Source organism: Euleptes europaea, chromosome 1, assembly GCF_029931775.1.
Source record: "Euleptes europaea isolate rEulEur1 chromosome 1, rEulEur1.hap1, whole genome shotgun sequence".
Lineage (NCBI taxonomy): Eukaryota > Metazoa > Chordata > Lepidosauria > Squamata > Sphaerodactylidae > Euleptes > Euleptes europaea.
In genome coordinates this window covers 107,154,329-107,182,073 of record NC_079312.1, presented here as the reverse complement: position 1 = coordinate 107,182,073, position 27,745 = coordinate 107,154,329, and the positions used below count along the sequence as shown (strand labels likewise).

At 45.2% G+C, this 27,745-nt stretch overlaps 1 protein-coding gene across 1 annotated transcript in view; it reads right to left on the bottom strand.

Moving 5' to 3' along the window:
• The window catches only part of SLIT3 (slit guidance ligand 3), a 590,119-nt gene extending 574,117 nt beyond the window's left edge, over positions 1-16,002 (bottom strand). The window contains exon 1 of the mRNA XM_056847932.1: positions 15,818-16,002. Within this exon, the coding sequence (XP_056703910.1) occupies positions 15,818-16,002 (185 nt within the window). The remainder of the gene's footprint in view (positions 1-15,817) is intronic.
• Positions 16,003-27,745: the final 11,743 nt, after the last annotated feature.

The window sequence follows — 27,745 nt, the reverse complement described above, 5'->3', positions numbered from 1 at the left end:
ACTGATCTCTATCGGCTGGAGATCAGCTGTAATAGCAGGAGATCTCCAGCTAGTACCTGGAGGTCAGCAACCCTATTTGGAGTGTGTGCTCTGTAGCATTATACCCCGCTGAGGTCCCTCCCCAAATCCCACCCTCTCTATGCTCCACCCCCAAATCTCCAGGAATTTCCCAACTCAGAGTTGGCAATCCTAGTGGTATCGGTAGAGCTTGGAAAAGGATTTCACCTTATACCACAGATATACCACAGAATCTACCCTCAGAACTCCAGGCCCCACCTGGAGATTGGCAACCATAAGTCTTTCATGTCTATGTGCTTCTGCCTTGAAAGTAATATAACTTCGGTTACGAACTGTAAATAAAATGGAAAATCATATAATCAAGGGTGGGAAAGGACAACTTTCTACGATGACAGTCTAGCTATTTTATAGAGGACTAAACTGTGAAGCTGTAAAATAGAAATTCAGGGTGTGTTTTCTTAAGTTTACATATATATAACTTCCTCATCTTTCCCTGTTCCTTATGGGATTTTCCTGGCTCTGATGCTTTCTGATTGGCTGGTGCTCCTATAAATGTTCTCTTCGCAATCAGACAGTCTCAGGCCTGGATACCTCAGTGAGGAAATAGGACAGGCAAGTCAGAGCAGATTTCCTTTTATCAGCCAACACCTGCTTGACCCTACTTTTCTTGCCTTTGATTCCTGCCCTTCTTTGTCTCATGTGGACTGCTGTACCCCCAATATTATCCTCACCAGTTTATAGCTGCTAACCCATACCAACTACTATATTCTGAAAACCAACAGCAGATGAATCCCAGTTCTGGCAACCAGTACTGGGCCTGTATCAAGGTTAGCTCTTGACTGTGAGCCAGAGTCTTGAACTACTAGAATAATGTACCACGTAAAGAAAGTTGAATTTGCTAGGGAGGGAAATGCCCCTACAAAATCTCACACATCTGAAATACTGTGGCAGAGAGTGTAATATCTACATTAGGATGTAATATCTACTGAGCTAATTACATCCATATGATTAGGTAATGTATTTGCCATGCTTTAAAACTGTTACCAAGTCACCGAATGACTGGATTCGGGCTTTTACTGCTGTAATGCAAACCAGGAATTCCCTTACTTTCGTATGAGATAGGTATTTTTCTGAATTATACCAGTTATGAAGAATGCATGTGTTTTATCAACTTCAATTGAGAAGCTGTTAGGAGATCAGAAGCCGTCATCAACAGCCTAACCAGACCAGGAAGCATTTTATATGCGTCTCAGCCTGTGGAGATACTTAATTTTTAATCTCGCTAGTAGTAGCACATGCCATTGTCTCTACATTGTGGATAAGCCTCCCATTTCACAATGACACTTGCCAAGGGAATCTGTTTACCTGTTGGCTTATCAGCTGGCTCGCCCTTTTGAGAATGTCCTGACAACATTTCAGTAATTTGCCTATTGGGAAAAAGTTAAGGAAGCGCATGAGCAGCATCTCCATTATGATCCTGGGTCTGGTTTTGGCATTTTCAATTTTTTCATTCAAAACGGTGAACGTGCTCAGAATAAACAATGGACCTAGCTATATCACATATTAGATCACATCTTTACATTTTATGTAATAAATATGCATCAAGAAAAGGGACTTAAACCCACTCTAGCGCAGAAGTGCCCAACTCATCTGTTACAAGGGCTGAATACGACATAAAATGTCACTTGGTCAGGTCGGGCCATGTGTACCATAAAATTTAATGCCAGGTACCAGAGATGCAAGCTTCATAGAAGACACAGGCAAAGCCAATTAATGATATTTTTTATTACTTTATTTTTTAACTGAAAATACAAACTTGCTTAAAACAATAACACTCTTACAGTATTTTCTTTTATTCAACAGTATGATAATTGACACCTCAGGATGGGGGCGGGGGACTGCTAGGGTTGCCAACCTCCAGGTACCGGTAGTAGCTGGAGATCTTCCGCTATTACAACTGATCTCCAGCCGATAGAGATCAGTTCCCCTGGAGAAAATGGCCACTTTGGCAACTGGACTCTATGGCATTGAAGTCCCTCCCCTCCCCAAACCCTGCCCCCCAAACCTCCCGCCAGTGGCAAAGGAGGACCTGGCAACCCTAGTGGCTGCCTCGGCTGGCTAGCGGGCTGGTTAAGAATTCTCATGGGGCCGCATCCGGCCCCAGGCCTTATGTTTGACACTCCTGCTCTAGCTCTTTCTCATGGCAGCCCAGAAAGTTCAAAGGCACATTTGTATGTTAGCATACTGGCATAGTCTAGGGAGAAGGGAATGGACAACTACTGGTAGCTGGTACTGATAGCAGAGGGACCTACAAAGAACTGTGAAGGAAACAGAAAGAGGCCAATTCTTTACCTTTGCATCCAGCAACCATCACATGGCCGTGGGCACACAAATTTTTGCGCTGTCAATCTAACAGGCTCTTTCTCAGCTTCCTTTCCTCCTCCTCTCATACCTGCTGCCTCCTAACTAAAACAGGCCCAATAATGGCCTTAATATGTAACACGCTTTGGAATCACTCTTACCAAGACCTTCTTGTGGCACCTTCATTGGTGACCTGTTCCACACCTCTACAAGGTTGAAACAGCAGAACATAAGTTATTCTTATAAGTTAGCACAATTTTTTGCTGAGGTCATTCCATTTCCACGCATCACTTCTTTGCTTCCTTGCTTGACATGACTATACCATGACTATGGGGATGCACCTCAGAGGTGTAACTCTTGAGGGTCTCGATATGGAAACCAGTGGCCTACATCCACAGGCCCCAGGCCCATTTCCACACTCAACCCAAGAAAGCAGATTTGTGCGCCTTACCCTTTGCCCATTTCACAGCATTTGCCTGTTCAACAAATCATCTCTCTCATTTCAATACCCCTTCCCAAACTTCGGCAGTGGTAAGCTGCAGTACTGCAGTCAAAAGCTCTGCTCAAGACCTGAGTTCAATCCCGACGGAAGTCGGTTTCAGGTAGCCGGCTCAAGGTTGACTCAGCCTGCCATCCTTCTTGCTGGGGGTAAAGGGAAGATGACTGGGGAAGGCACTGGCAAACCACCCCGCAAACAAAGTCTGCCTAGTAAACGTCGGGATGTGAAGTCACCCCATGGGTCAGGAATGACCCAGTGCTTGCACAGGGGACCTTTGCCTTCACCCAAACTTAGTTTCATTGATACAATTGTGATTTCAAGTACAAGTTGATTGTGTTGTTTAGCCAAAAAAACAAAACTGCAAGCAAATAACCACCAAGATCTGGTGTAGCAAATTGTTTGGAGACACTGAAGCTTAACCAGCAGCCCCCTGCAATAATAGGAAAGCAGGCTGTAACGCAAAATGTTCCCAAAGAGCCAGGAGAACTTCATTCACTCCATCCAAGAATGCATTTAAGCATTTATGTAACATAAAACTCCAAACCTCATAAAAGCTCCATGGTCAGCATGACTGAGCCCAACTGTTCAGAAGTTACATGCTCAGAACCTGTACTTTCTCCTTGTTTTTAGTGGTGTTAAATCCTTTCTACTGTTTTGTAATATACAAAAGAGGCAACGCAGAAAGGTTCTGCTGGCTAAAGTCAACGTACATTCCGGGCCCAGTGAACTTCAAAAGCAAATGTTACAAACACAGACTACAAAGGATATGAGGACATTCACTTGAGAGCAACAGAAAGTTAAAAAAAAACCTTTTACATCTGAATTACTGCAGTTAAAGGAATGCAGAAATAATACCAGAGAGAAATATTACCAGAATGTTCTGTAATCCTTGCCTTCCTTTGTAAAAAAAACAAAAATTGACCATATACTGCACTGAACTTTAAAATCACTAGAAGTCTTAGATCTTAGCTCACGTTATGCCTTGCCAATGTATCAATACAGGCAAGCTAAATGGGTCAGCTATACGTCTGATTCCTTTGAGGCCACCGGTAACAGTTTTAGCAACCTTGGTTGTCTATGGTGAATGAAAAAATGACCTCTAGGTAGTTTGGCACAGTCCTGCCATCATTTCATAGAAGATGAAGGAGGAGGCAGAGGAGTTGTTTTTTATATGCCAACTTTCTCTAACACTTAAGGAAGAATCAAAGTGGCTTACAATCACCTTCCCTTCCCCTCCCCACAACAGACATACTGTGAGGTAGGTGGGACTGAGAGAGCTCCAAGAGAGCTGTGACTGGCCCAAAGTCACCCAGCTGGCTTCATGTGAAGGAGTGAGGAAACCAACCTGGTTCACCAGATTAGCGTCTGCCACTCATGTGGAGGAGGAGTGGGGAATCAAACCCAGTTCTCCAGATTACAGTTCACCACTCCAAACCACAGCTCTTAACCACTACACCACGCTGGCTCTCCAGTACTAGTGTCAGGAGGAGGACAAATGAAATCATGCTCTCTCTCTTCCCCCGCTCTCGCATACACACATCCCAGTAATAGCTGCTTGTCCGTAACATAGTCTTACACAGCAACGTGTATGGGAGTACCAGAATTACACAGGCAGGGTCAATCACATACACCTTTCCCACCCAATAAGGACCTACAATGGACCATCAAATCAGAAAGATCTACCTGATTAGACTGCACACATGCTCCCACTATTCACACACAATTGACAGAGGTATATGACAACATGAGCTTCCATGCCATTGTTGGAATAGGTTAATAGGCCTGTGTGTGTGTGTGTGTGTGTGAGAGAGAGAGAGAGAGAGAGAGACAGAGACAGAGACAGAGACAGAGAGAGAGAGAGACACACACAGAGACAGAGACAGAGAGACAGAGACAGAGAGACAGAGAGACAGAGACAGAGAGACAGAGAGACAGAGAGACAGAGAGACAGAGAGACAGAGAGACAGAGAGACAGAGAGAATGATAAATGGAGCGCCTATAGCTTTAAGCAACAGATTCCCTCAGCAGTTAGTCCTAGGCAACCACAGATTCCAGGTTTGGTTCTGTCAGTAAAAGGCAGGGGGAGGGCCCTTTCCAGGCCTATTTTGGCCAGCTCCAAGTTGGGAAATTGATTTAGTGGTGAAATTTGAGGAGGGCAGGGTTTGAGGAGGGGAGGGAAGAGGCCTCAGCAGGGTATAATGCCATAGAGTCCATCTTCCAAAGTAGTCATTTTCTCCAGGGGGACCCCTCTCTGTTGACTGGTGTTCAGTTGTAATTCTGGGAGATCTCCAGGTCCCACCTGGAGGCTGGCAACCTTAGGCCTGGCAGCAACTTGATACCACCTGATTTGCCTGACTCAACTAGGCCTGGCTGCTTGCTACTGTTCAACAGCACCCACCCTATGATAGGCAGTGAGGTGTAATGGTTAGAGCTTCAGGAAGACAGGTAGGATCAAATCCCCATCTTGCTGTGCAAGCTCACTGGGTGATTTTGGAGCAGTCACATATTTCCAACCTCACAGGGTTGTTGTGTGGATAAAAAAGGAGGAGAGGGGACTAATGTAAGCTGTGGAGAAAGACTGTTTTCCAAGGTAGAGGCTGCAGGGAGGGAGGAGATGGAAAACTTAAGACAGAGCAGCAGATAAAGGTAGGTTGGCTCATGGGTGCAAATGATATAGTGTTGCCAACTCCAGGTTGGGAAATTCCTGGAGATCTGAGGAGTGGAGCCTGGGGAGGGTGAGGTTTGAGGAGTGGAGAGACCTCAGAAGGGTATAATGCCATCGACTCCACCCTCCAAAACATCAATTTCCTCTTGGGGAACTGGCACTGCCAACCTCTAGGTGAGGGCTGGACACCCAGAATTACAACTGATCTGCAGATGACAGAGATCAGTTCCCCTGGAGAAAATTGCTGCTTCAGAAGGTGTGCTGCATGCCATTATATCCTGCTGAGGTCGCTTCCCTCCCCAAACCTTTGCCCCCCCCCCCAAGGCTCCCCCTCCGAACCTCCATGAATTTCCCACCCTGGAGCTGGCAACCCTAAGGGGGACTGATCTCTGTAGTTGGGAGATCCACTGTAATTCAAGGAGAGCCGCTGTCACCATTGCTGCTTGGGGAGTGGGGGAGGGGAAGCAGCTGGGTGACTAGGAGTGCCACCACCACTGCTAGTGCTGTGGGAGGGGGAGAGGAGGCAGGTGGGAGACCGGGAGGGTGATAGGGGGCAGAAAGAGAGAGAAAGTGACAGGCATGGAGCAGAAGAGAGAGTAAGAAAAGGGATGGCAGGAGGGAGAAAGAGTGAGACTGAGAGAAGGGGGGAGAGGAGGAAGCAAAGGTGGGGGGAATGGGATGATGATGAAGAAGACTTGGTTTTTATATGCCAACTTTCTCTACCACTTAAGGGAGAATCAAACCAGGTTACAATCACCTTCCCTTCCCTTCCCCACAATGGACACCCTGTGAGGTAGGTGGGGCTGAGAGAGCTCTGACTAGCCCAAGGTCTACCAGCTGGCTTCATGTGTTGGAGTGGGGAAACCAACCCGGTACACCACGTACACCAGATTAGCGTCTGCTGCTCATGCGGAGGAGTGGGGAATCAAACCCGGTTCTCCAGATCAGAATCCACTGCTCCAAACCACCACTCTTAACCACTACACTACTCTGGATAGCTGCTCCCACAATTTGTTTGGCGGGTCCCCACTTATTTTCATGGAATAGCTCATATGGAACAATAGCTGGCAGAAATCACAACGGCAAGAAACAGAGATGAGGCAAGAGGCTAGAATAAGGGGGGGACTACTCATGCAACATTTAAAGCCAAAGTTTTGATATCCTTCCACAGTTTTGAAGAAAGGGATGTTACAGCAAATGTGTAGCCATTCCCAACAGTGCAGGCACCCACAACTTCATTCCGTGCTCTTTGTGTGAGGTCCCAGAGATGGCATATCAGTTCAAAGCCCCCAAAATGTTTTCTATCACATGAACACACATGAAGCTGCCTTATACTGAAATAGACCCATCAAAGTCAGTATTGTCTACTCAGACCAGCAACAGCTCTCTAGGGTTTCAGGCAGAGGTCTTTCACTTGAACTGGAGATGGGGGGGATTGAACCTGGGACCTTCTGCATGCCAGGAAGATGCTCTACCACTGAGCCACAGCCCCTCACAGCCAGTACTGCCTACTCAGACCGGCAGCAGCTCTCCAGGGTCTCAGGTAGGGGTCTTTCACATAATCTTCTGCCAGATTCTTTTAACTGGAAATGCTGGGCACTGAACCTGGGGCATTCTGAATGGCAAAGAGATGTTTTGCCACTGACCCACAGCCCCTCTCCTAATTTCAGGTAGTTTAACAATGCCAGGACAGAACCCTGTCCTGGGAGTAAGCCCCATTGAACAGTCTTGAGCAGGACTCGGAGTAGACCTGCTGAGACTTGCTATCTGGGGCTCCCTCTCTCTTGGGTCAGTGAGTTCCCATGCGGATTCACCTGTCCGAATTCAAGCAAGCAGTTAAAGGAAAGGGTGCTCCTTCATAGCGTAAGAGTTATTAAATCACTTGCCGGTCACTTGCCAAAAATGCCCTGGGAATTGTTCGGTAGAGAGCTATTCTGCTTTCAGCAGCAAGGGAAAACCAGTAAACATTATTTTAAAGAGACTGCATGTTTCAATTTTACCCGGAAACCCACAGCTGGGCTAGAAGTAGCATGCCCGTATTGTGCCAGAATACAAAGTGACCCTTCAACATTTCAGCGAGAGAATCAAAGACAGATGCATTGCATTGGCATTAAATTTATGCAAGCCTTTATAAGCCAGTCAGCGCAACCCACAATAATTAGTGCCTCCTTAAGAGTAACTACACCCCTGGAAGCTCTTAACAGCTCCTTTCATTATTCATTAGCAGTACTACCTGTTTACCTTATTTTAATAGACTGTTAGACTAAGCTGTTCTCCACTGCTAAGGATGCTTTTAAAGTCACCACACTCTGTGAACAGGAAGCATTTAATGAATAGTAGTACATCTTAATCCAGCTAAGAAAATGAAGACCATACATGCTCTAGTTTTGCAACTACAGAACCTGTCATGTGAAAGGTATTTGAGAACATCCTGGAGCGGGGGGGGGGGGGGAATCGTAAAAAATAGAGACTTGAAATCTGGATTCTTTTTCAACTGACTTTCCTGTTCAAGATGAGAAGGACAATTTCTGCAGGGGGGTTTGTAATGCAGAGGGTAGGCCCTCTGTGTGTTTACTAAGTGAATCATAAGTATTTTTTTTTTGTTTTAACCACCGTTTATGCCCTCTGTATTTAGTCGTCCTAATGCTAGAAAGATGCATCACTGAGGAATTTCTACATTGTTTGTTTAGGCTTACGTGCAACATTGCTAACATCACCAGAGCTTGGTAAGAATTACAACAGACATTTAGAGGCGAGCCTGAAAGTAGGCCATGTAATGTAAAATGCAGAAATCCTCACTCATTGCCAATTACTATATTTCACAATAATCACCAGCAGCTTTCTTTCAAAGAGAACCACATGAAGTTTACTCCAAAGACAGCATTCATTTTAGATTTTGGATTTGTGGAGGGGATATTTGTTTGTTTGTAGTTCTATGGCGACGGAATAGACTATTTTTGGTGTTTCTGGAAACCTATGCCTACCAACAAGGTGGGCCATCATACCCACTGCATAATAGTGTGGTCCCCAACATGAAATGCCCCCTTGCTTCCCAGTGGGTGGATACATTTAAATCCAAATGCAGTTGGAGATGAGGCCGCTAGAGTTCTACCCTTCATTCTCTCCTTGGTTCTCTTGCCCGTCTCAGGCCTACATGTGCTGTGGCAAGCAGGACTCCAGATGTGTTGTACTCAGATTAAGAGCAATGAAAAGACTGGGAGGGAACAGATAAGAGAAGCTATGGCAGCTTCTTCTCCCACCACATGGGGTGTTTTGAAAGAATGCATCTGGTGTCCATATCCCAATAAAGAAACTTTCCCCCACCTTATAAACTTTAAAAAAAACTTTTTCGCTTGATCATCATTTATCTAGCACTTTTAACGTTAATACTGCTTTGCAATCTTTAGCTCGTTTGACTTCATACCAATTTTGGGATGCAAATTATCGTTGTTCCCTTTTGCAGACTAAGAAGACAGCCCTCCTATCAACTACAGATGAGCACAGATATAAGAGTAACACTGAGCATTTATATAGTGCTTTCGGTGTTCAAAGGTTCATATCCTAACAACATCCCTGTAAAATCAGCCAGTGTTATTATCCCCTATTGCACATTGGCAACCGAGGCTGAGAGAGAGACTTTCCTAATGCCGCCTGTGGCACAGCTGAGATCTCCCAGATCATAGCTCATTTTCTTAACTATACTGGACCAGGCAAAACCACTTCAGCTATGTTGCAGCACTGGGCTTGGTTAATAACTCTAATTCCACAAACACTGGGACTAGAAGCTCAATCATGAAATAATTTCAGTCTGTATAAAATAAAAAACCTGCTGAACTCTCCATAGGCAAATAAGTGTGTCCTATCCAATTAGAACATAATTCAATTTTGGCAAGATCCTTTATAAGATTTAACTGCCACTAACAAATGTTGTTTCTTAATATAATGCTGCAGCTACTATGGCAATGCAAGCAGCTTATTTTTTGCTGTTCTTGATTTGAAAGTCAAGACAGGGAAACAGCAGACATAGCAGGCAGTTCTTCATCAGTCAATAGCAATCTCAGCACAACCTTCTGATCAGTCCCTCTCTCTGAGTGCTGTGGGACTTACCCCTTGGCAAGCATGCCTGTGACTTAAAACATGCCATCAAATCTGTCTAATTTCACAAAATTAAATTTCAATCATGTTTAAATAAGCTGTTAGCTGACACCCCCAAATCTCAGTTCTACCATTTGCTTACAAACTTCCTTTTTTACATGGAAGTGAGGGAGAAACAGACATTGAGCACAATTCCAACAGACCAAAATGGAAACGCTAAAGCTGAAAAACACGTTTACACAACAAGATTTCAGGATGTGAATTGAAAACTCTTTTAAAACATTCATTTCACCTTTCAAAACCATCTCAGTAATTTAAGTATGAAATCTCTCCAAGAGGCTGCGCAATGTCCATAAATAGTCATGAAGAAGTAGTGTTGGTTTTTATACGCCAACTTTCTCTGCCACTTAAGGGAGACTCAAACCGGCTTACAATCACCTTCCCTTCCCCTCCCCACAACAGACACCCTGTGAGGTAGGTGGGGCTGAGAGAGCTCTAATAAAGCTGTGACTTGCCCTAGGTCACCCAGCTGGCTTCATGTGGAGGAGTGGGGAAACAAATCCAGTCCACCAGATTAGCATCCGCCACATGAGGAGTGGGGAATCAAACCCGGTTCTCCAGATCAGAGTCCACCGCTCCAAACCATAGCTCTTAACCACTACACCACGTGGGCCTAAGCTTTGTCCTATTTCTAAACAATGTTTGGAAATTTGTTTTGGAGCTATCAAAGTTCGTTCTGAGCCCACACAAATGCTCTGGTCCAAGAGCATCAACCCTACAGCCATATACAGTAAAGAGGCTAACAGCCTGACTCTACTACATGTTTACCTCAAAGTTAAATCTCACTGAATTCAAGGAGACTCGCTCCCAAATAAGCATGCACAGGATTCCAGACAAATCCAGCTTTAATTCTGAGCAAGAACGGATTTCTTTTATGATAAGAAACAAGCCAAATTGTAGGTTTAAGAGTCTGGATGTAATAATATGTATCATGTAGTTATACACAGACAAGTCTAAATCTGAAATATATTTATAATTCCTGCTTCCCCCCCCCCATCAAGTCACAGCTGACGTATGGTAACACTGTAGGGGTTTCAAGGCAAGAGACATTCAGAGGTGGTTTGCCATTGCCTGCCTCCGCGTCACAACCCTGGTATTCCGTGGAGGTCTCCCTTCAAAATACTAGCCTGGGCTGACCCTGCTTAGCTTCCAAGATCTGACGAGATCAGGCTAGCCTGGGGCTAGCCAGGTCAGGTCCCAAATTCCTGCTTTAGCTATGGAAAACAGAATTATAGTGATACTCGTGGTATTTAAATGTGATTTCTAAAACACACATTTATATGTATTAACAGAAGAAGGAACAAGCTGGCTCATATTAAGTTAGTGCAATAAAAGTCATGCCCATTTTGTTAGTGAACACACTCTACTTTCTTGGACAGTGTAGGAGTTTGCGCAGAATATGCTGATCTATCTTCTCGTGCCTCACAGTGGCAAATTGAATTGTCCTTTCTGTGGGTGGGCCAAGTGGCCCAGAGAAGAGGAGATTTTTTTGTGGGGTAGAAATGTCAGCTTTTTACAACCCAAGCCTAAACATGTTTACTGAGAAGTAAGGAAGTATCACTGGTGGCTGTTCGGCTGGTTTCTTTAGCCCACTAAATGCTGAATGAAAACTGATTAGGTGATGCATTGGATTGAACAGGAATTCAAAGCATCCTAACTCCACATAGGACTACAATCCGGAAGAAGAAGGAGGAGGAGAATTGGTTTGTACATGCCAACTTTCTCTACCTTTTAAGGAGTCTCAAACCAGCTTGCAATAGCCTTCCCTTCCTCTCCTCACAACAAGCACCTTTTGAGGTAGGTGGGGCTGAGACAGTTTGGAGAGAGCTGTGACTAGCCCAATGTCACCCAGCTGGCTTCACGTGTAGGAGTGGGGAAACCAACCCGGTTCACCAGATTAGAGTCCACCGCTCTTAACCCCTACACCACGCTGGCCAGCAAATTACGTGTGTTATGGAATATAGGACCATCATGCCTATCAAGATAAACACTGCAAGCCAGTTGAGTTTACTGTGTCTGTAACACAATCGGATGCACATGGTCTTTAAAGAAGTACACTCACTGTATAGTCTCCTTTGTTTCTCTACATTATTCCACAAGTGCATCTAGTTTGGCTAAAGCGCTGGCCAAATTGCCGCTGTTCCAGACATGTCACCATTAGGGGGCATAAATGCAGGGCGAAGCTTGTCCTGCCACTGGGCATGCAGAACTTTCTCCAAGACACCAATATATAATCAGACAGCTGGTCTAGTTGGCAGACGGGGGAGAGGGGGACCGTGAAGCAGGAAGGGCCTGGGAAGGATGTTATTACTTTGAGCCAATCTGTGCCCAATTGCGGCAAGCAGCATTGTCATGGGGAGAAAACAGTTGGGAACTGCCCAGCACTGCAAACCCTCAAAGTGCTTCTCAGCCTTCTGAAGAGCTGTTTACTAAGCATCCCCTACAAGATGTTTCCTTCCCATTCTTGCAGAATAAAGGTTTTTGGCAGGAGCTATTAGTGTCACAGTGGACTTTGCAGATGGTACCAGAATGAGTGTGAGGTGGGAAAGCCAATGGCTGGTAAGAAGCCCATCCTACTCAGAGACAGATTTATATACAAGCTAAGTAAACAAAAGTTTAGGGCCTCAGATTATGAGGGGGCTCTATATTTTTTAAGTACTGTTAGAGTAATACACAATTTTTGGTAATGCCGTGAGGTCTCTTAAACTTGATGTAGATTAGGGCCTCAGCAGTAGTTACTATGCAGTATACAGCACAGCAGCAGTGCAGCAACCCTGAGGTTTCCCTGCCTCAATTCCTCAGCAGCAGCCACCCTCCTCTCCCCTGGGCCAAAGGTTTTTCCCCTTAATTTTTTTTAAAAATTGGAAATAGAGTGTTGTAGTGATAAAATGTTATAATGCCCCTTCAGTTGCACATATATGCCTTTCCCCTTATATCTCTGCAATGTAAAGGGCTAGATATTTATTTATTTTTTTAAACGAAAGCTGGAAATTCAGAGAATTTGTTATACATATTGTTATTACATTACTATAGCAACAATTTATTGCCATTTTGTAAATAAAAGCCCCCTGGTAACATGGGGAAGAAATGGCCACCGTAGGGGCATGGTGAAGGGAAAGAGCTGCCAGATGGGCAGGAGCATCCAGGTTTTCCCAAACACACAGCAGCTATCAAGGCTTTACTACAATCTTTCCCAAAACTTCAAAAGAAAGAAGATTTGAGAAAGATTGGAGAAAAGCTGGGGAAACTCCAGGAGGTACACAAATGCACCACAATGCTGAGGGGAAGCAGGAAAGAAAAACCCACTTTCCAACAGCACTGAGCTTGGGGCGGAGAATCTATGTGAAAATGGCCAGCATGTCTTCATCTGGGCATACTACTAGTACAGGTTGAGTATCCCTTATCCGGACTGCTTGGTGGTCCGTATTTCAGATCTTTCTGTATTTTGGAATATTTTGGAATTTTTACACATACAGAATGAGATATCTTGGGGATGGGACCCAAGTCTAAATACAAAATTCATTTGTTTTACATACACTTTCTACATGTAGCCTGAATGTAATTTTAATAATTTTGTGTACATTGGACCATCAATGCCACTGCTAAGGGGCTGTGATTAATGCCTGTATGCCATCTGGTTTTCGAATCAGTCCAGATATTGGATGTCCAGATAAGGGTACAGGCCAGAATGTCAAACAGTTAATTTTTCTTTAGATGGTCTTAATCTATTATCTAAGTTGTGCAGATCTATGCAGGTTCAGGCTAGTAAGCTGCCCAGTTGTTATTATCATACCAGCACTACTAGTGTGGGGGCAACAATTTTCCATATGAACTATATTTTTAAGAGCCTTACAAACCTACCACATCTTCCTTTTGCTTTTAAGCTTAGCATTTACTACCCCAAAGCTTCTGCATTCGAAGGAATACCTCTAACACGAATTCCATTTTTTTCTTTCCAGAGCAGAAGGATAATTATTGGAGAAACTCAAACACAAGGTGAGTGAAGCTTTGTTATGTCTGCTAGTCTACTCCCCGCACCCACATACACACACACAATATTTATAAATCAAGGTTAAGCTTTTAAAATCTCAGCCACTGCCATGTAAATAAAACCTACTTGATGTACACTTCAGTTCTGTTACTGCTGGCTCCAAACAGCCAAACTGTAGGGAAGGGGCGGGGGTTCAAGTGTTCAGCTCCGCACATCTCTGGCAGTGTAATGGAGCGTGCTGTGTGTTTTGAGTTGCATGGCTCAAAATGCCTGTTCCTGCTGGGTGAACCTATTGTGTTAACTTAGACCACAATCCTCAGCCTATGCACATGGAAGTAAATCCAGATGATTCCCAATGGAAAGTTCTTCCAGGAATGTCATCCATGGGATCAACAAAATAACTCTTAGGCCCAATTGCTATTCACAGCGCAGCATACAAACATGGCAGTGGTGGTAGAAAGTACCGTCTAGTCACAGCTGACTTATGGTGACCCCGTAGGGTTTTCAAGGCATGAAACATTCAGAGGGGGTTTGCCATTGCCTGCCTCTGGGTGGGCTGAGAGAGTTCTGAGAGACCTGTGACTGGCCCAAGGTCACCCAGAAGGCTTCATGTGGAGGAGTGGGGAATCAAACTCGGTTCTCCAGATTACAGTCTGCCGCTCTTAACCACTATAACACGCTGGTGGTCCTAATAAAGATTTTGTTGAAAAGCCGAACAAACCGAGTACTTTATTGACCTTGCGAATTTTGTTACAACGGACCAGCATGGACAGCTGATTTCTATTTCGAATATCCCCACTGCCGCTCCCAGAATTTCATGAGCTTTTGAGTCCAATGTGGCCATTTTCCACTCTGAACCCAAACACATGCCCCGTGTAAAAGTGTTCCATCTAAGTATCACACACCTGATGCAGTGGGTTCGAGTCCAAGCTGATCCCAAATAAATCTGTGCGTATTAAACGCGGCCACAAGACTGTCGTGTTTGCAGAAACTCCCACATAATACTAGGCTACACGGCTACCTTCAGCAGCTCACTCAGTGACATATTGGACACAAAAGGATGAGAAAAATTCTTTCGGAACATCTTCAGCAAGACGCAGGGAAAGCATTACTTACTTGACGTACCCCTTTACGCTTCAGTTCCGAAGCAAGTAGTGTGACTGGCCCCATAGCTATTGGCCCTATAGCTTCCCCAAATCTGCCTGGGAGCTGCTTGGCATACCCCCCCCAAAAAAAAAAAACACTCACATGTCTCAATCTGGTTGCCTAGTGAGCTCATGGGGAGGAAGACAGCAGAAGAAGCCCTTGTCCAAACAGTTCCGGATTAGCCACGCAGGCTGCCCAAAACTGGGAGACTCTGCCGTGCTTACTGTTATCCCGGAGAGGCCCCCAAAATGTGCAGGCTCTATCAGTGGCAGACTGGGTCTAAAAATATGGGTTGCCACGAGACAAAGGGGCCCCACTCACAACTATAAGGCTAATTTTATAAGAAATAAAAAATTTAAAAAAAAATACACAAATGGGGGGGGAAAGGTACAATTACAATTTGAGTTGCACACAACAACAGTATTGAAACTTCTGTTATATTTTCCAGCTACTAAAGGGCCATTAACATTTTTTGCCATGTCGTCCAACGTTTAAGGGGGCCCACTCGCCCCCGGGCCAGCCGACCCAGCGGGCCAGTCCGCCCCTGGGCTCCATCCCTGGCAGCCAAGAGCCTCGCCGGGAGGCAGCCCGCCGATGCCAAGGGGACCAAGCCGGCGCGGAGGGCCGAGAGAGGCAAGAGCGAACCCCGCGGAGTCCAAATGCCGAGCATATTTGTTGCACCGGGGAGGGAGGGGGGGAGAGGGAGGGTGTCTGTCGCTCCCCTCGCTGCCCACAACGGCCAGGCCGGCGTGGCCGGCCCCGCGGACTCTGCTCGCCGCGCTCCCGACCCCAGGGCGGTGTGGTCTCTCCCCGGGGTGACCCGTCCCCAGGGCCCGGGGTTGGACTTCGCCGCCCTGCAGCCTGCTGCAGCCTGGCCAGCCAGGACCCCGTCGCTGCCCCCGCCGGCTGCAAGGGGAGCCCCTCTTCCTCCTCCCAGGCCGCCTCTGCCGCCGCCTCCTCCTCCTCCCCGCCCGGTACTCACAGTCGCTCGGCGTTCCGGGGGATGCCCCGCGGCGCCGTCCTGAAGCCCAGCCCGTGGCAGTCCACGTTGGGTCCGGAGCAGGTACACTTGCCCGGGCAGCCTCGGGCCGGCAGCCAGAGGGTGGCGGCGCTCCAGAGCCCCAGCACCAAGCACAGGCGCCGCGGGTCCCAGCCCCCCGCCCGCATCCTCGCCTCGCCTCGCCTCGCCTCCGGACACCAGTGCGGGGAGAAGCCCAAGTCGCAGGGGCGGCAGCGTCCTCAGCACAGCCGGACGGAGCGCGATGCGGAGGCGGGCATGGCCCTCGGCTCCCCGGACGGGTCTGGGCGCGGGGGGGAAAGCGGCCCGATCCCCGCCTCCGCCTCCTCCTCCCCCACCTGCCCTTCTCGGCTCCGCTGCGCTCAGCCCAGGTAAGCGGACGGGAGGAAAGGGGGGCAGGAGCAGCCCAGGAGCCCACTCGGCCCGTCAAGAGCTTCCCGGGCGACCCGGCATAGCCCCAAGGGGGAGGCGGCGGCGGCGGCACCCAAGTCCCGGGAGCCAAGGCGCTGGGCAGGAGGATCCCGGGGCGCTCGCAGCCGGCCGCCTCTCCATGGACTAGGCAAGCCGAAGCGGGCGGACCCCGGAGCCGCCGCCCCCCACCCCACCCCAAAATAGCACCTCCGCTTCCCATTGGCCGCCGCGCGGCCGACGTCATCCAACTTCGGGGAACTTTGGCGAGGGGACGGTCGGGCGAAAGTTTCGGGAGCGCCGAAAGGGCCGGCGGCGCGCGCCAGGGCAGGAGCCCAGTGGGATCCGAGGCGCGGTCCTAGCTCGGGGGATGGGATGGGGAAAGAGAGGGCTTTGGAGCATGAGCAGAGTGCCTCTCCGCTACTGGCCCCTCCAAACACAACCTGGCAGACTTGAGCCTGAGAGGGGGGGGGTTGGGGGGGGGAGGAACTTCAATGCCATAGAGTCCGATTGCCATTTTCTCCAGGTGAGCGGATCTCTATTGGCTGGAGATCGGTTGTAATAGCAGGAGATCTCCAGCTATTACCTGGAGCTTGGCAACCCTAAGCAGGTGTCCCCTACCTCTGTCATCTCTGTGGAGGTAAGAGGTATTTCCTCTACCTCTTCGACAAAAATACTCTAAATTCGAGCCCTAGGATCTGAGATGTGGCGGTTTGGCTATACAGTTTCGTCTGAAAAACAGTGTCTGCCTCTTGCCAGTGCAACTCCTACTCTCTGGGGGTTTGCCATTAAACAGACTAGGTCCTTATCGGAAGGGCATCACACGTTTTCCAGCCAGGTTGAAGTAGCCAGCCTTCAACAGCCAAGAGTATTGATTAATTTAATACTCAATAGTTGGATTACAAATCACACGAAACTCCCAGAATTACACTTGATCTCCAGATCAAGATCAGTTCCCTTGGAGAAAATATCTTGTGGAGGGCAGACTCTAACGTATTATACCCAGCCGAGGCCTTTCTCCACCCCAGATTTCACCCCCAGATTGCCAGGGATTTCCCAACCTAGAGCTGGCTGCCCTATAACTGGATGCCAGTTTCTGCAGAAGAATGCCTCTAAGCATATGCAGTATGTTTGGAGCATTCTTGGGGAATAGTAATGAAAAGCTATGAGCCAGACGTTACGTTTACAAATCTCAACCGAGAGATAAATGGACATGCAGCCTGGTCTCATCACATGTTTACTTGGAATTATTTCCCACTGTAAAGGAACTATGGATAAGACTGCCACCAGGCAGCCCAATTCTGAGCAGAGGTAGGTGCACCTAACAGATTTCGTTTGGATTTAGGTACCTCTAAGAGTGAAATAATGCGTACATTGTAAAGCGCAGGAAGGTTGAAATGCAATGTAAACTGATCTTCCTGCATACCATCTATTGATTCAGAAATCTGGCAGTCGTACACTTAGAACGGCCATCCTTTTTCATATGTCAGAAGCATGCAGGCACATAGAATTGCCTTTCTGTTGTTCGCATGTGCTCAACAACAGCAGGAGAAAGTCTGAAAAGCACTTTTAAATGGTATGTCTGAATTAGGCCTAACTCGACATGGGGATAAAGTTGTTAAAGGATTTAGGTAAATTATAAACTATCAGCCTCAGTCCTTATTCTGTAAAACAGGGATAATAATAGTGACTTCCTTACAAGAGGATACCAAGCATAAAATCTATGTGATATCATTTCTTAAGATAACCAACATGCCACAAAACACTTTTCAGTACTCCAGAAATCTTCGTTGGGTTCGATGTTTATTTAAAAGGCAAGTGTGGAAAGGTTGGGGGACATTTCAAGCCATGATCTCGAGGCCTTTTTGTCTGTTTGGAGATTCTGGCAGACTTAGGAGGCATTGGGCTACAGGGCAGAATTGACATCTGACGCCCATGGCATTATGGGATGCAGAAGGTGAAAACAATGGCAGCCTCCCATGGGAATATAAAAACCAGTCAGAAGCCACAGCGCTCAATTTTTAAGACCAGAGCAAGGCTGTTAACAATAGAATGGTTTGGAGGACATTGATTCATGGGGTCACCATGATTCGGAAGTGACTTGATGGCGCTTAAACACACACACAAGTTTATCAGTTGTTTCTCTAATACCAAACAGAACACTCGGCTGTTGAGAGCAAAGAAAACCATGGTAGTCCTTATTGGAACAGTATTGGAGGCTGACCAGTTGCCAAACTAAATAACACCACCTAGAGAGCAAAGTCTTTTTCTGGTCCTCTTCCTCCCATTGAAAAATTCAACTTTTCATTGGCTAAAATCTAGTTTTTTCCAAGTAGGTAGAATTTACAAGAAGATAGTATGCGTGAGGATGTTTTGAATAAACACCAAGCACTAACTACCTCATCACCTCAGTCATTATTTTTGCATAATAGGTCTTCCATGGAATGAGGACACCCCTTCATGACTTATAAATTAACCCATTCTTTTCACGGACAAAATATTATTATACATTGCTTTCATAAATTATATAACTTATTGGCTACCTCAGACCTGGGGATTGTAGGAGGAACCCGGGACCCTGTTCTGAATGTGTGAGCCCATGTTACAAGTTTTGTTTACTATTGTGTCCATTCCTTTTCTCCTCAAGTTTAATGGCTTGTTTAGTTTTGTGGTATTGTTTAGTTATGAACCAATTCAAACAGGCCTCTGGAGAAGCAGCATATAAATTGTGTAAAGACATAAGTTATATTCATGTTCTTTGACAACTGAAAATTCTAAATGCTTTGGCATTTCTGGAAAAAAAAGTTTGTGGCTATTTCTAAGTGTCAAAAGGCAGCTGACTTTAAAAAAAACCCAGTGACTTTTGTGTTCATGCAATCCCCATGTTGGTAGTGACTTGTTTGAAGGTCAGAAAGTCAGAAAGCAAAGACTACAGCTATTGGATTTACAAAGAACAGAAAAATAATTATAAATGGTATTTCAGCTATTCTTCCGGAGTCCATTTGTGTGCTTGCCGTATTAAAGAAAAATAATTGATTTTATGAAATAACACATCCAGATCATTAAAGTCGATCATTTGTCAAGCGCAAGTTAATTGTATGACTTTTTAAAAGATGTCTTTCATTGCATCTGTCTGAACACCGGTTGAGCCTAGGAACAGTCATTTCAGTCCATTCTTCATTAGTGTCTTTAGTATGTCCTCTTTCTTTGTTCCATCAAAACCCACTTACCATTCTTAGACCAGAATCCCTGGCCTAAGTCCAAAAGCAAGAAAGAGGTGGATGCTGGCTGTAGCACACAGCATTCAAGACATATATAAAAAACCCACCTATACTGAGGACAGGCAAAGCCTTCCCCACATGTTCCCTCTGACTGGATGCTTATTTTCCCATGTTCCACTTTCTCACACTGCTAAGATTCTCCAGACGCACATTTATAGTTAGCTGCACTGGGGAAAGCCACCCAACATGTTAGGCTTTTATACAGAATTCTCAAATTTCAGAACTTGTAAGGAAATCACTTTTTATTCCTTTTTTCCTACTCTTGTGCTACCCTCTGGTGGTAGCAATGCTTTACATGTTCAACCAGTCCTAACTTTTCCAGGAGGTAGTTGCTTTTCCGGCTGTCATGACTTTATGTTTTTAGCCTCGTGTGGCTGGGGACACCTTTGGAATTCAGCCGGGCAAAAGCTCATGTGCCCAAGGCCAGCATAGGGCTTCCCAACTCTCCCTCCCTCCCAAAAAATAACTTGTTCCTGCTCCAACAAGTTAGTTAAAATGTCAAAAAGTGTGCTATGTGTCTTGAACTTCATATTAACTAGTGCATGTACGTGTCAGTTCATAAATGCTATTTACTTTTAAAGATTCTTATCCCACCTTTCCATGTCAGCCCAAGGCAGCTTAAACTCATAATCAAATTAAAACCAGATACAGTAAAATCTGGGAAACTACTATATAGGAAAAGCAGTAGAAACAAAAGTAAGAAATACTCATAAGAACATAAGAAAGGCCATGCTGGATCAGACCAAAGTTCCATCAAATCCAGCAGTCTGTTCACACAGTGGCCAACCAGGTGCCTCTAGGAAGCCCACAAACAAGACAACTGCAGCAGCATTACCCTGCTTGTGTTCCAAAGCACCTAATATAATAGGCATGCTCCTCTGATCCTGGAGAGAATAGGTATGCATCATGTCTAGAATCCACTTATATTAGTAGCCATGATAGTTCAGTACTAAGCAGTTGCTCCCTTCTAACTCAATTGAGGTCAGTGGGCAGGAAATGGTGTAACTCTGCTTAGGCTTGCAGTGAAATAGCAGCACAGAATCAGCCAGGGACTGTATTATTACCTACTGATTGCCTGTAAAATCTGTGAGGAAAGGCCCATTAGAACAACCCTGCATGGCAGACTTTTTAGTGCCTTGTGCACGCTTCTGGGAGCCCATTCCTCAAAATAGGTGCAATGATTAAAAAAAACAAACACAAAAGGCATGTAAGAACAAACATGTGCCATTCATACTGAGCATAACCCAAGTAGGAACTGAGGCACAGAGAATAGTTGGTACTGAAGTTCATAAAGCAAGAGCAAGAAGTTCATCCCGCAAGAGGCAGTCCTGCAGATGTTGGCCCTAGGTCAGGAAGGGCTTTAAAGATATGAACTTGCACCTTGAATCCAGGGCAGCTGTTTAAAAGCTGCCGTAATATGTCATGACTGACTTCAGTCATAACTCAGGCAGCTGTGTTTTGCCGTAGTTGGAACTTTTAAATTTGTCTTCAAAGGCAGCCCCATATACAGCATGGTACAGTAATCCAGTCTGTAGGTAACAGAAGCATGGATCAGTGGCCAGGTCAGCTGAGTCTAGAAGAAAGGATAACTTGCAGAATAGGTGAAAATGGAAGAAGAGTTGGTTTTTATATGCCGCCTTTCTCTACCACTTAAGGAAGAATCCAGTTCACCAGATGAGCCTCCACTGCTCATGTGGCAGAGTGAGAAATCAAACTCGGTTCTCCGGATCAGAGTCCACGGCTCCAAACCACCGCTCTTAACCACTACACCACGCTGACTCTCACACTGGAAGGTGTTCCTGATAAATATAATATAGGCATGTAGGATCCTTATGCACAGGATGGACTTTTAGACGGAGAGTTGGAGGCAGAACAAATGTCTGACAGGGCAAAGTTCCCTGTGAATAGAAGCAAGAAGAAAATCCATGAAACGTATTGCCAGCTGCATTCCAAATTAAGAAAACTCTATGGTTGAGTCAGTTACACACTATGATGGCAAGATTAGGTATCTTCAGATTCTGTGTTGTCAATAAAGCTGAACCAGAATCTGCCTTAATTCTGCCCCCCCCCCTTTGAAGCCTTTGACTACAGGAACCCCTTGGGGGATGGAATCTGAAAAGAGCCAAAATGCTTGTCTCACCGATCCACCTAACCGTACTCTTTTGAGCTATATTTTACACTGAAACATGCCATAATGAGTGCAGAAAGTATTGCCCCACTTTGGTTCAGCATCAAAATGATGCCACATAGCCAAAGAGATTTGGCTACATGACAGTGTCAGAACAATTGATGTCAACATCAATACCGGCCAAAATATGTTATGGATAACTCGTTGCAGACAAGACTAATCGTTGTCTATTCTCCCCCTAGAATTACACGTTTGGCCAGAAATATCATTTTTTTATGACCTTCTGAACCTGCTCCAAGAAAAGTAGGAAAAAGACATAACATTTGCTATAGCCTGACTATAGTTGCTCATTATGAGTCAATATGTTCTTTAACTTTGGATTTGATATTTATATCTCTTGATGAAACATGATATTTTGATGAAACACATGAACGTGCCTTATACCAAGTCAGACTACTGGTTTGTCAAGGTCAGTATTGTCTGATCATACTGCCACTAGCTCTCCAGGATCTTGGACCAAGGTGTTTCACATGGCCTAGTACCATATCCTTTTAAATGGATTGAACCTGGGACCTTCTGTTTGCAAAGCAGACAGTCTGAAATGGAACCACAGCCATGCCCCATAAAAAGACGACTCCAAAAACAGAGGGAGCTCTGTGTTTGGCAAGTCAATCAATTTTTTCCTTCAATGTGCAAGATATAAAATCATGACATTGTGCTGCTATATTAAATTCTGGTCTTAAAAACTAGATTTTTTTAAAAAAGGTTGTGTGAATATTTGTTTATTGCAACTAAACGTTATTAGCACAGGCTGCAGTGAGAAGAAAAGCGGGACTCAATTGAACATTTTGCTTCGGGACATTTCACGGTTGTTAAAAGGGCGTGCCTCTGAAGCAAAAATAGAGTTAGGCCATATTTTCCTTTAACATAGGGGTGAGGGATAGCAAAAAGGAAGCAAAAAGGGGGGGGAGTGATCAGCAAGAAGGATTGTCATTCAAAGTTTCATACACGTGACCTAGGTTTCTATTTCAAGCCCCAGAAGTTCATCTCTAAACCTTTGGGCTCACCCCTAGTTGTTATTGGTTGCCTACAAGAGGCTACTGTGGGGAAGAAGCTGCACTTGCTAAAGCTTTCCTTCTCCTGGAATCTATGTACTAATACCTTTCAGCATTTTGTATCAGCAAAAGAGAATAAATAATTTCCTGTTAGTGTTATTTATATAGTCATTCAGATGCATGCGGTACTTTACAAAGTAACATAAGCGAAAACATATCCCTTTCCAAGGATTTTACAAAGGATTTTCACAAAGTCCTGATTAACTCAGAGGCAGAAGGGCCAACAGCTGGGATGCTTTTGCTTCTTTGATCTGGCCATCTGATGTTGTTTACCCCACCCCCTTTGCTTCCTCTTACAGGTAGGCCTGGACTCAACATTTAAAAACTAGCTTGCACCAGAGGCTTAAGCTGAAGAGCAGGAACACCAGGGCTCTTGGCCTGTGGCTGTTCATCTGGGGTGCAGAGCTGGGGCCCAGATACTAGATGCAACAAGTGGAAAAATCCCCCCCCCAGTGGAGAGAGAGCGAGCAACACCACTTACTTACCTGGAAGCCAGGAGCCGTGTCTGACATAGAACAATACCTGTTGAACATCTGTAACCTCAGCACACCATGCTTATGCCCTGGACTGTTGTATGGCTTCTCTGTGGATGCTAGAATGTTAACTGTGGGGTGCTGGGGAGGTAGCAGCTGGGAGAAATCTTTACCTGGAGCAGGATGTTGGAAGAATGCCCTATTCCAATGCAAACAGAAGCTGGTAGGTATGGGGGTGGAACTTAACAAAGTTGGCCAGTGTTTGGCAAGGTACACGGGCCACTCTCCCCCCAAAATGGATCCGTCCCCATGTTGATACCGCCCAATGCAGTTGAGACAAGAGAGAAAGCAAATACAAGCCATAAAGTGCATATGTAACCCTATGTAACCCGATGTAATGGTCTGCAAGAAGGGATGGGATGGGAGGGTTGGGAAAAACCACAAGGCCAAATGAGGCCTCGGCAGTGCGGTAGGAGCTCATATTCTGGCAGGGCGGAGCCAGGGGGAAAACCCCTTCCGGTAAGGTCTGCTAGTCGGACCCACCCACGGCCAGGTCAGGGTGAGCCTGTTTGGCCCAGGAGCTGGAAACAGGACAAATGAGGCCTCCCTGGGCGTTTGTTCAGCCACGCCACCGAGCCCAGCCGGGCCAGCAGACATCACCCCTTTCCTCGCCCAGTACAGGACCACCAAACAGGTCCCAGGTGAGACTGGGCCCCGCAGGCTTATTCAAGAGAGCTATTCTATGCAGGCAATATAGTTGCATTGTACTAAAAGATTCACAAAGATAAATTAAGAGACTGTGGTTTATACTACTGTGTTTAGCTTGCTGAAACTAAGATCCCACTATGTAATTTTTGTATCATTTAATGCGTCATGTTAGGACCTTTGCTTCAGTACTGTTTTTTTAGATTCCTCATTTAATTCTACAATCCTAATCCTATTATAGTGTTTACTTAATATAAATATATGAATATTATATTAATATAAACCTTGTCGATTGCATTGGCTCACTCTGTGTAATCAACCTTGAGGCCAAGTGAGAAAGGCGGACTATAAATGACATAAATAAAAATAAAAATAATCTGAAGTTAGACAATGGTTGCATGGGTGGTAAAAGGAAGGCAAGGGTAATAGGGGTTTTAATATAGGCAATGAATGTGATTTGGCTGTCATTTCTAGTTTTTTAAATGAGTCCCATGTTTGATTAATTCTTCACATGTCCCCTTTACTCTTAATGGGGGCACACTTGTATTTTGTGCTCAACAACTCACTGCATTTTCACCTTGCTCAAGAAATTGTCTACCCTCTTGTACAGGTACTGCCTTTCTTGGTAACGATCTATGAGTCTAACCCACACCCAAAGGCTAGCAGCGTTGTTTTTAGTATTTCACATCCTAAAACAATAAAAAGGAGTGTCACCTTAGGAGTGGCTTCTGACATGACAGAGATTTTGGGCAGGGAGGAAGAAGGAAACTTGTGCTTCTTGTTCTTCCTAGATCTCCATCATATCTTAAACCATATGTTGAGACATTCACAGGCTTCAGTGTACTGACAGCAATTTCAGTGTGTTGTTATAAAAGCAGGTTCAGTTCTTCAATAGCTGTCATAAAAGCCCAGCTCCTGCATACTATCATTAAGTACGCTAATCTCTTTTTGGTCTCAGGTTTGCATATTAAAATAAGCATATAATCCTTTGAAGTTTTTTATGCCTAAAAAAAAAGTGAATTCTCTTTGAAGTGTGGAAGTCTGTATTGGATTTCTCAATCCAAGGAGGTAAATCCTCCAGCGCTGGCTGATTACAATTGCTTACACAGAACAAATTGACCAGAGGCATGCACAAGCTTTTTAAGTGTACATGTCTAGTGCATTACTACTCAGGTTAGATTCCAATTTAAGGCACTGCTTCATTTCATAGTTTCCAGCTATACAAAAGAATTTACCACAACATATTTATTCATGATGGAAATGACCACTAAAGATCAGATTCGTATTTTTTAACCTTTTAAAGCCATTAGGCTGGTTTACAGATTTAGACGTTATCTAAAAGTGCAATCCTAAACAGAGTTACACCCGCCTAAGTCCACTGACTTCTAGAATTTAGAAGGATGTAACTCTACTTAAGATTGCATGGTAAGTGTGGTTGTCTGGAAATAACTCCATCCCTATTTATGTGGCTTAATTTCAGCTGATCCTCTACCCACAAGAGGGAAGCATCTTGTTTTTGTTGTTTGCATGATAACCTACCCTGGAGTAAAAAACAGTAGACCATATTTTTTAGAGATGTTGTTCAATCTCTTCCCACTCACTTCCATCTGGTATTGGTACCCTGAATGCGTAATCCAGAGTTAGCACATTCACCATGGACGTTTCTATTGGCCAAAATAATTGAAAATATGGTGCACAAAACTATTTTGGCCTAAATGTTGCTTAAATCTTGCATACAATGAATGCATTCCAGTACCTGTTTTGCTTGTAATAATTAGATATGTCAGTTAAAGTGCAACGCTAAGTGAATGTGTGAATTAATGGAATGGAAACAAAGTTTATCTTTGGTAGTTTAAACACAAGTGCAGCCTCATGTGGCAACCTAATCAACATTATAAGATCATGACCAAGCATACTTTGTCCCTGCTGATGCTTTTTATATTACATAAATTGCATGCCTCGCCTCATGTCAGGAGACTTCTAATATTTTGTCTTCAAATCTATCTTCTCTTCCTGAATTTCACTGCCAGTGTGGGTGCGAAAATTATCAAAATCTGGTAAGGAATAGTAGTTTAGAGGCTATGTTTGGACAACTTGCCATCTTTCACCAGGGAAAGTAGAGGATACAGAGGCTGCCAGGAAGAGGGGAAAAAGGAAATAGTGCAGGGAGGGGATTCAGGGGAAAATAAGCCGTTGCAGATTTCCCTCCAATGCAACTAGGCCTGGCTGGCATCATATAACTGGCCTGGCCCTGTGGCTGGCACTGCACAACTCAGCCAAAGTTTTCTCAGAGAGAGGATGTCAGGGGGAGGGAAAGCTGAAGAACGGGGGACAGGCTGAAAGGGTGGGAAGGAGAGTAGGAAGCAGGGAAAAGGGAGAGGCTATGGGAACTTTAAGGAAAAGGAAATAGGAAGGGGAAAATGAGATACCCGCACAAGTAATTGAAGTTTCCCTTCTTTGCATATAACAATGTAGATTCGCATGTACAAGTCACAAGTCAAAAAGTATATCACTTAATACAAGTCACAATAGTCAATGACAAAGTCCGTTGCGAGTTCCCCAAGTTCCTCAATCACCAAATAAATCCAGAGGAGGGAGAAAAACCTAATCACTCCTGCCTCTTTTGGAGTAGGTTCATGGACATTCAATAATTGTCCTCCTTATTGTTTAACCAGTTTGTAACAAGGGGGTGTGGCCTGTTAATTCAGGAGTCCTTTTTGAGATTTTTTTTTTTTTTTAAAGGGAAGTCCAAGTAGATAATGTCTACTGGGTCACCCTTATCCACATGCTTGCTAATCCTCTCACAGGTCTTCAAATGGTTGGTGAGGCAGGACTTCCCTTTGCAGAAACAAGGCTAATTCTTCCTCAGTAGGACCATGTGACTTGCAGCAAGATAGCGGCTCAATTCTGAAGCCCCTTGGACAGGTTTGCCTTGGGATTGCTGCTAAAGGGAAGAGATTCTTCAGCCTTTTTTCCTATGCCATTTCCCCATCCCAAAATGGCCCTAGGGGCAGTATTTGCCCATTGGAGGTTAGCCTGTGCACTGAATATGTGCACATGCAGCCCACACAGGGCAAACCACACTGCCTAGAAAGCAGTGCCTGTAGCTTTAAGATATGAATGTCCTCATTGGCTGTTGCTAGCAACCTCAACAGTATTGCCTTGTTTCTGTCAATAAAGGGCAGGGAGAGGTGGAAGGGCCTTTGCCAGGGCTGTTTTGGCTTTTGAGAGAGGACTCATTGAGTCCAGGCCCAGCAGCAAGCACCAGACCACTTGCTACCACCCGACTTGCATGACTCACCCATGACTGGCTGCTTACTACTGTTCAACAGCACACACCCACGCCCCAGAAAGCCAATGTGGTGTAGTGGTTAAAGTTTCAGACTAGGATCTGGGAGAGCCAGGTTTGAATCTCCACTCTGCCATGGAAGCTCACTAGGTGACCTTGGGCAGTTACACATTCTCAGCCTAGCTGACCTCACAGGATTGTTGTGAGGATAAAATAGAGGGGAGGAGAATGATGTAAGCTGACTTGGGCCCTCATTATGGAGAAAGGTAGGGTATACAGGAATTAAATAAAATAATATAGGTGAAGATACAGCTGATCGGGCCACCTGGATCCATGCCACAGTAACATTGAGACTAGACTACTGTAATACACCGTACATTGGTCTCCCCTCAAAACCAATTCAGAAATTCCAGTTGGTGCACAATACCACAGCTCGGGAGCTAGATGAAGCACACACATTAGTCCCATCTTGCAGGCACATCACTGGCTGCCC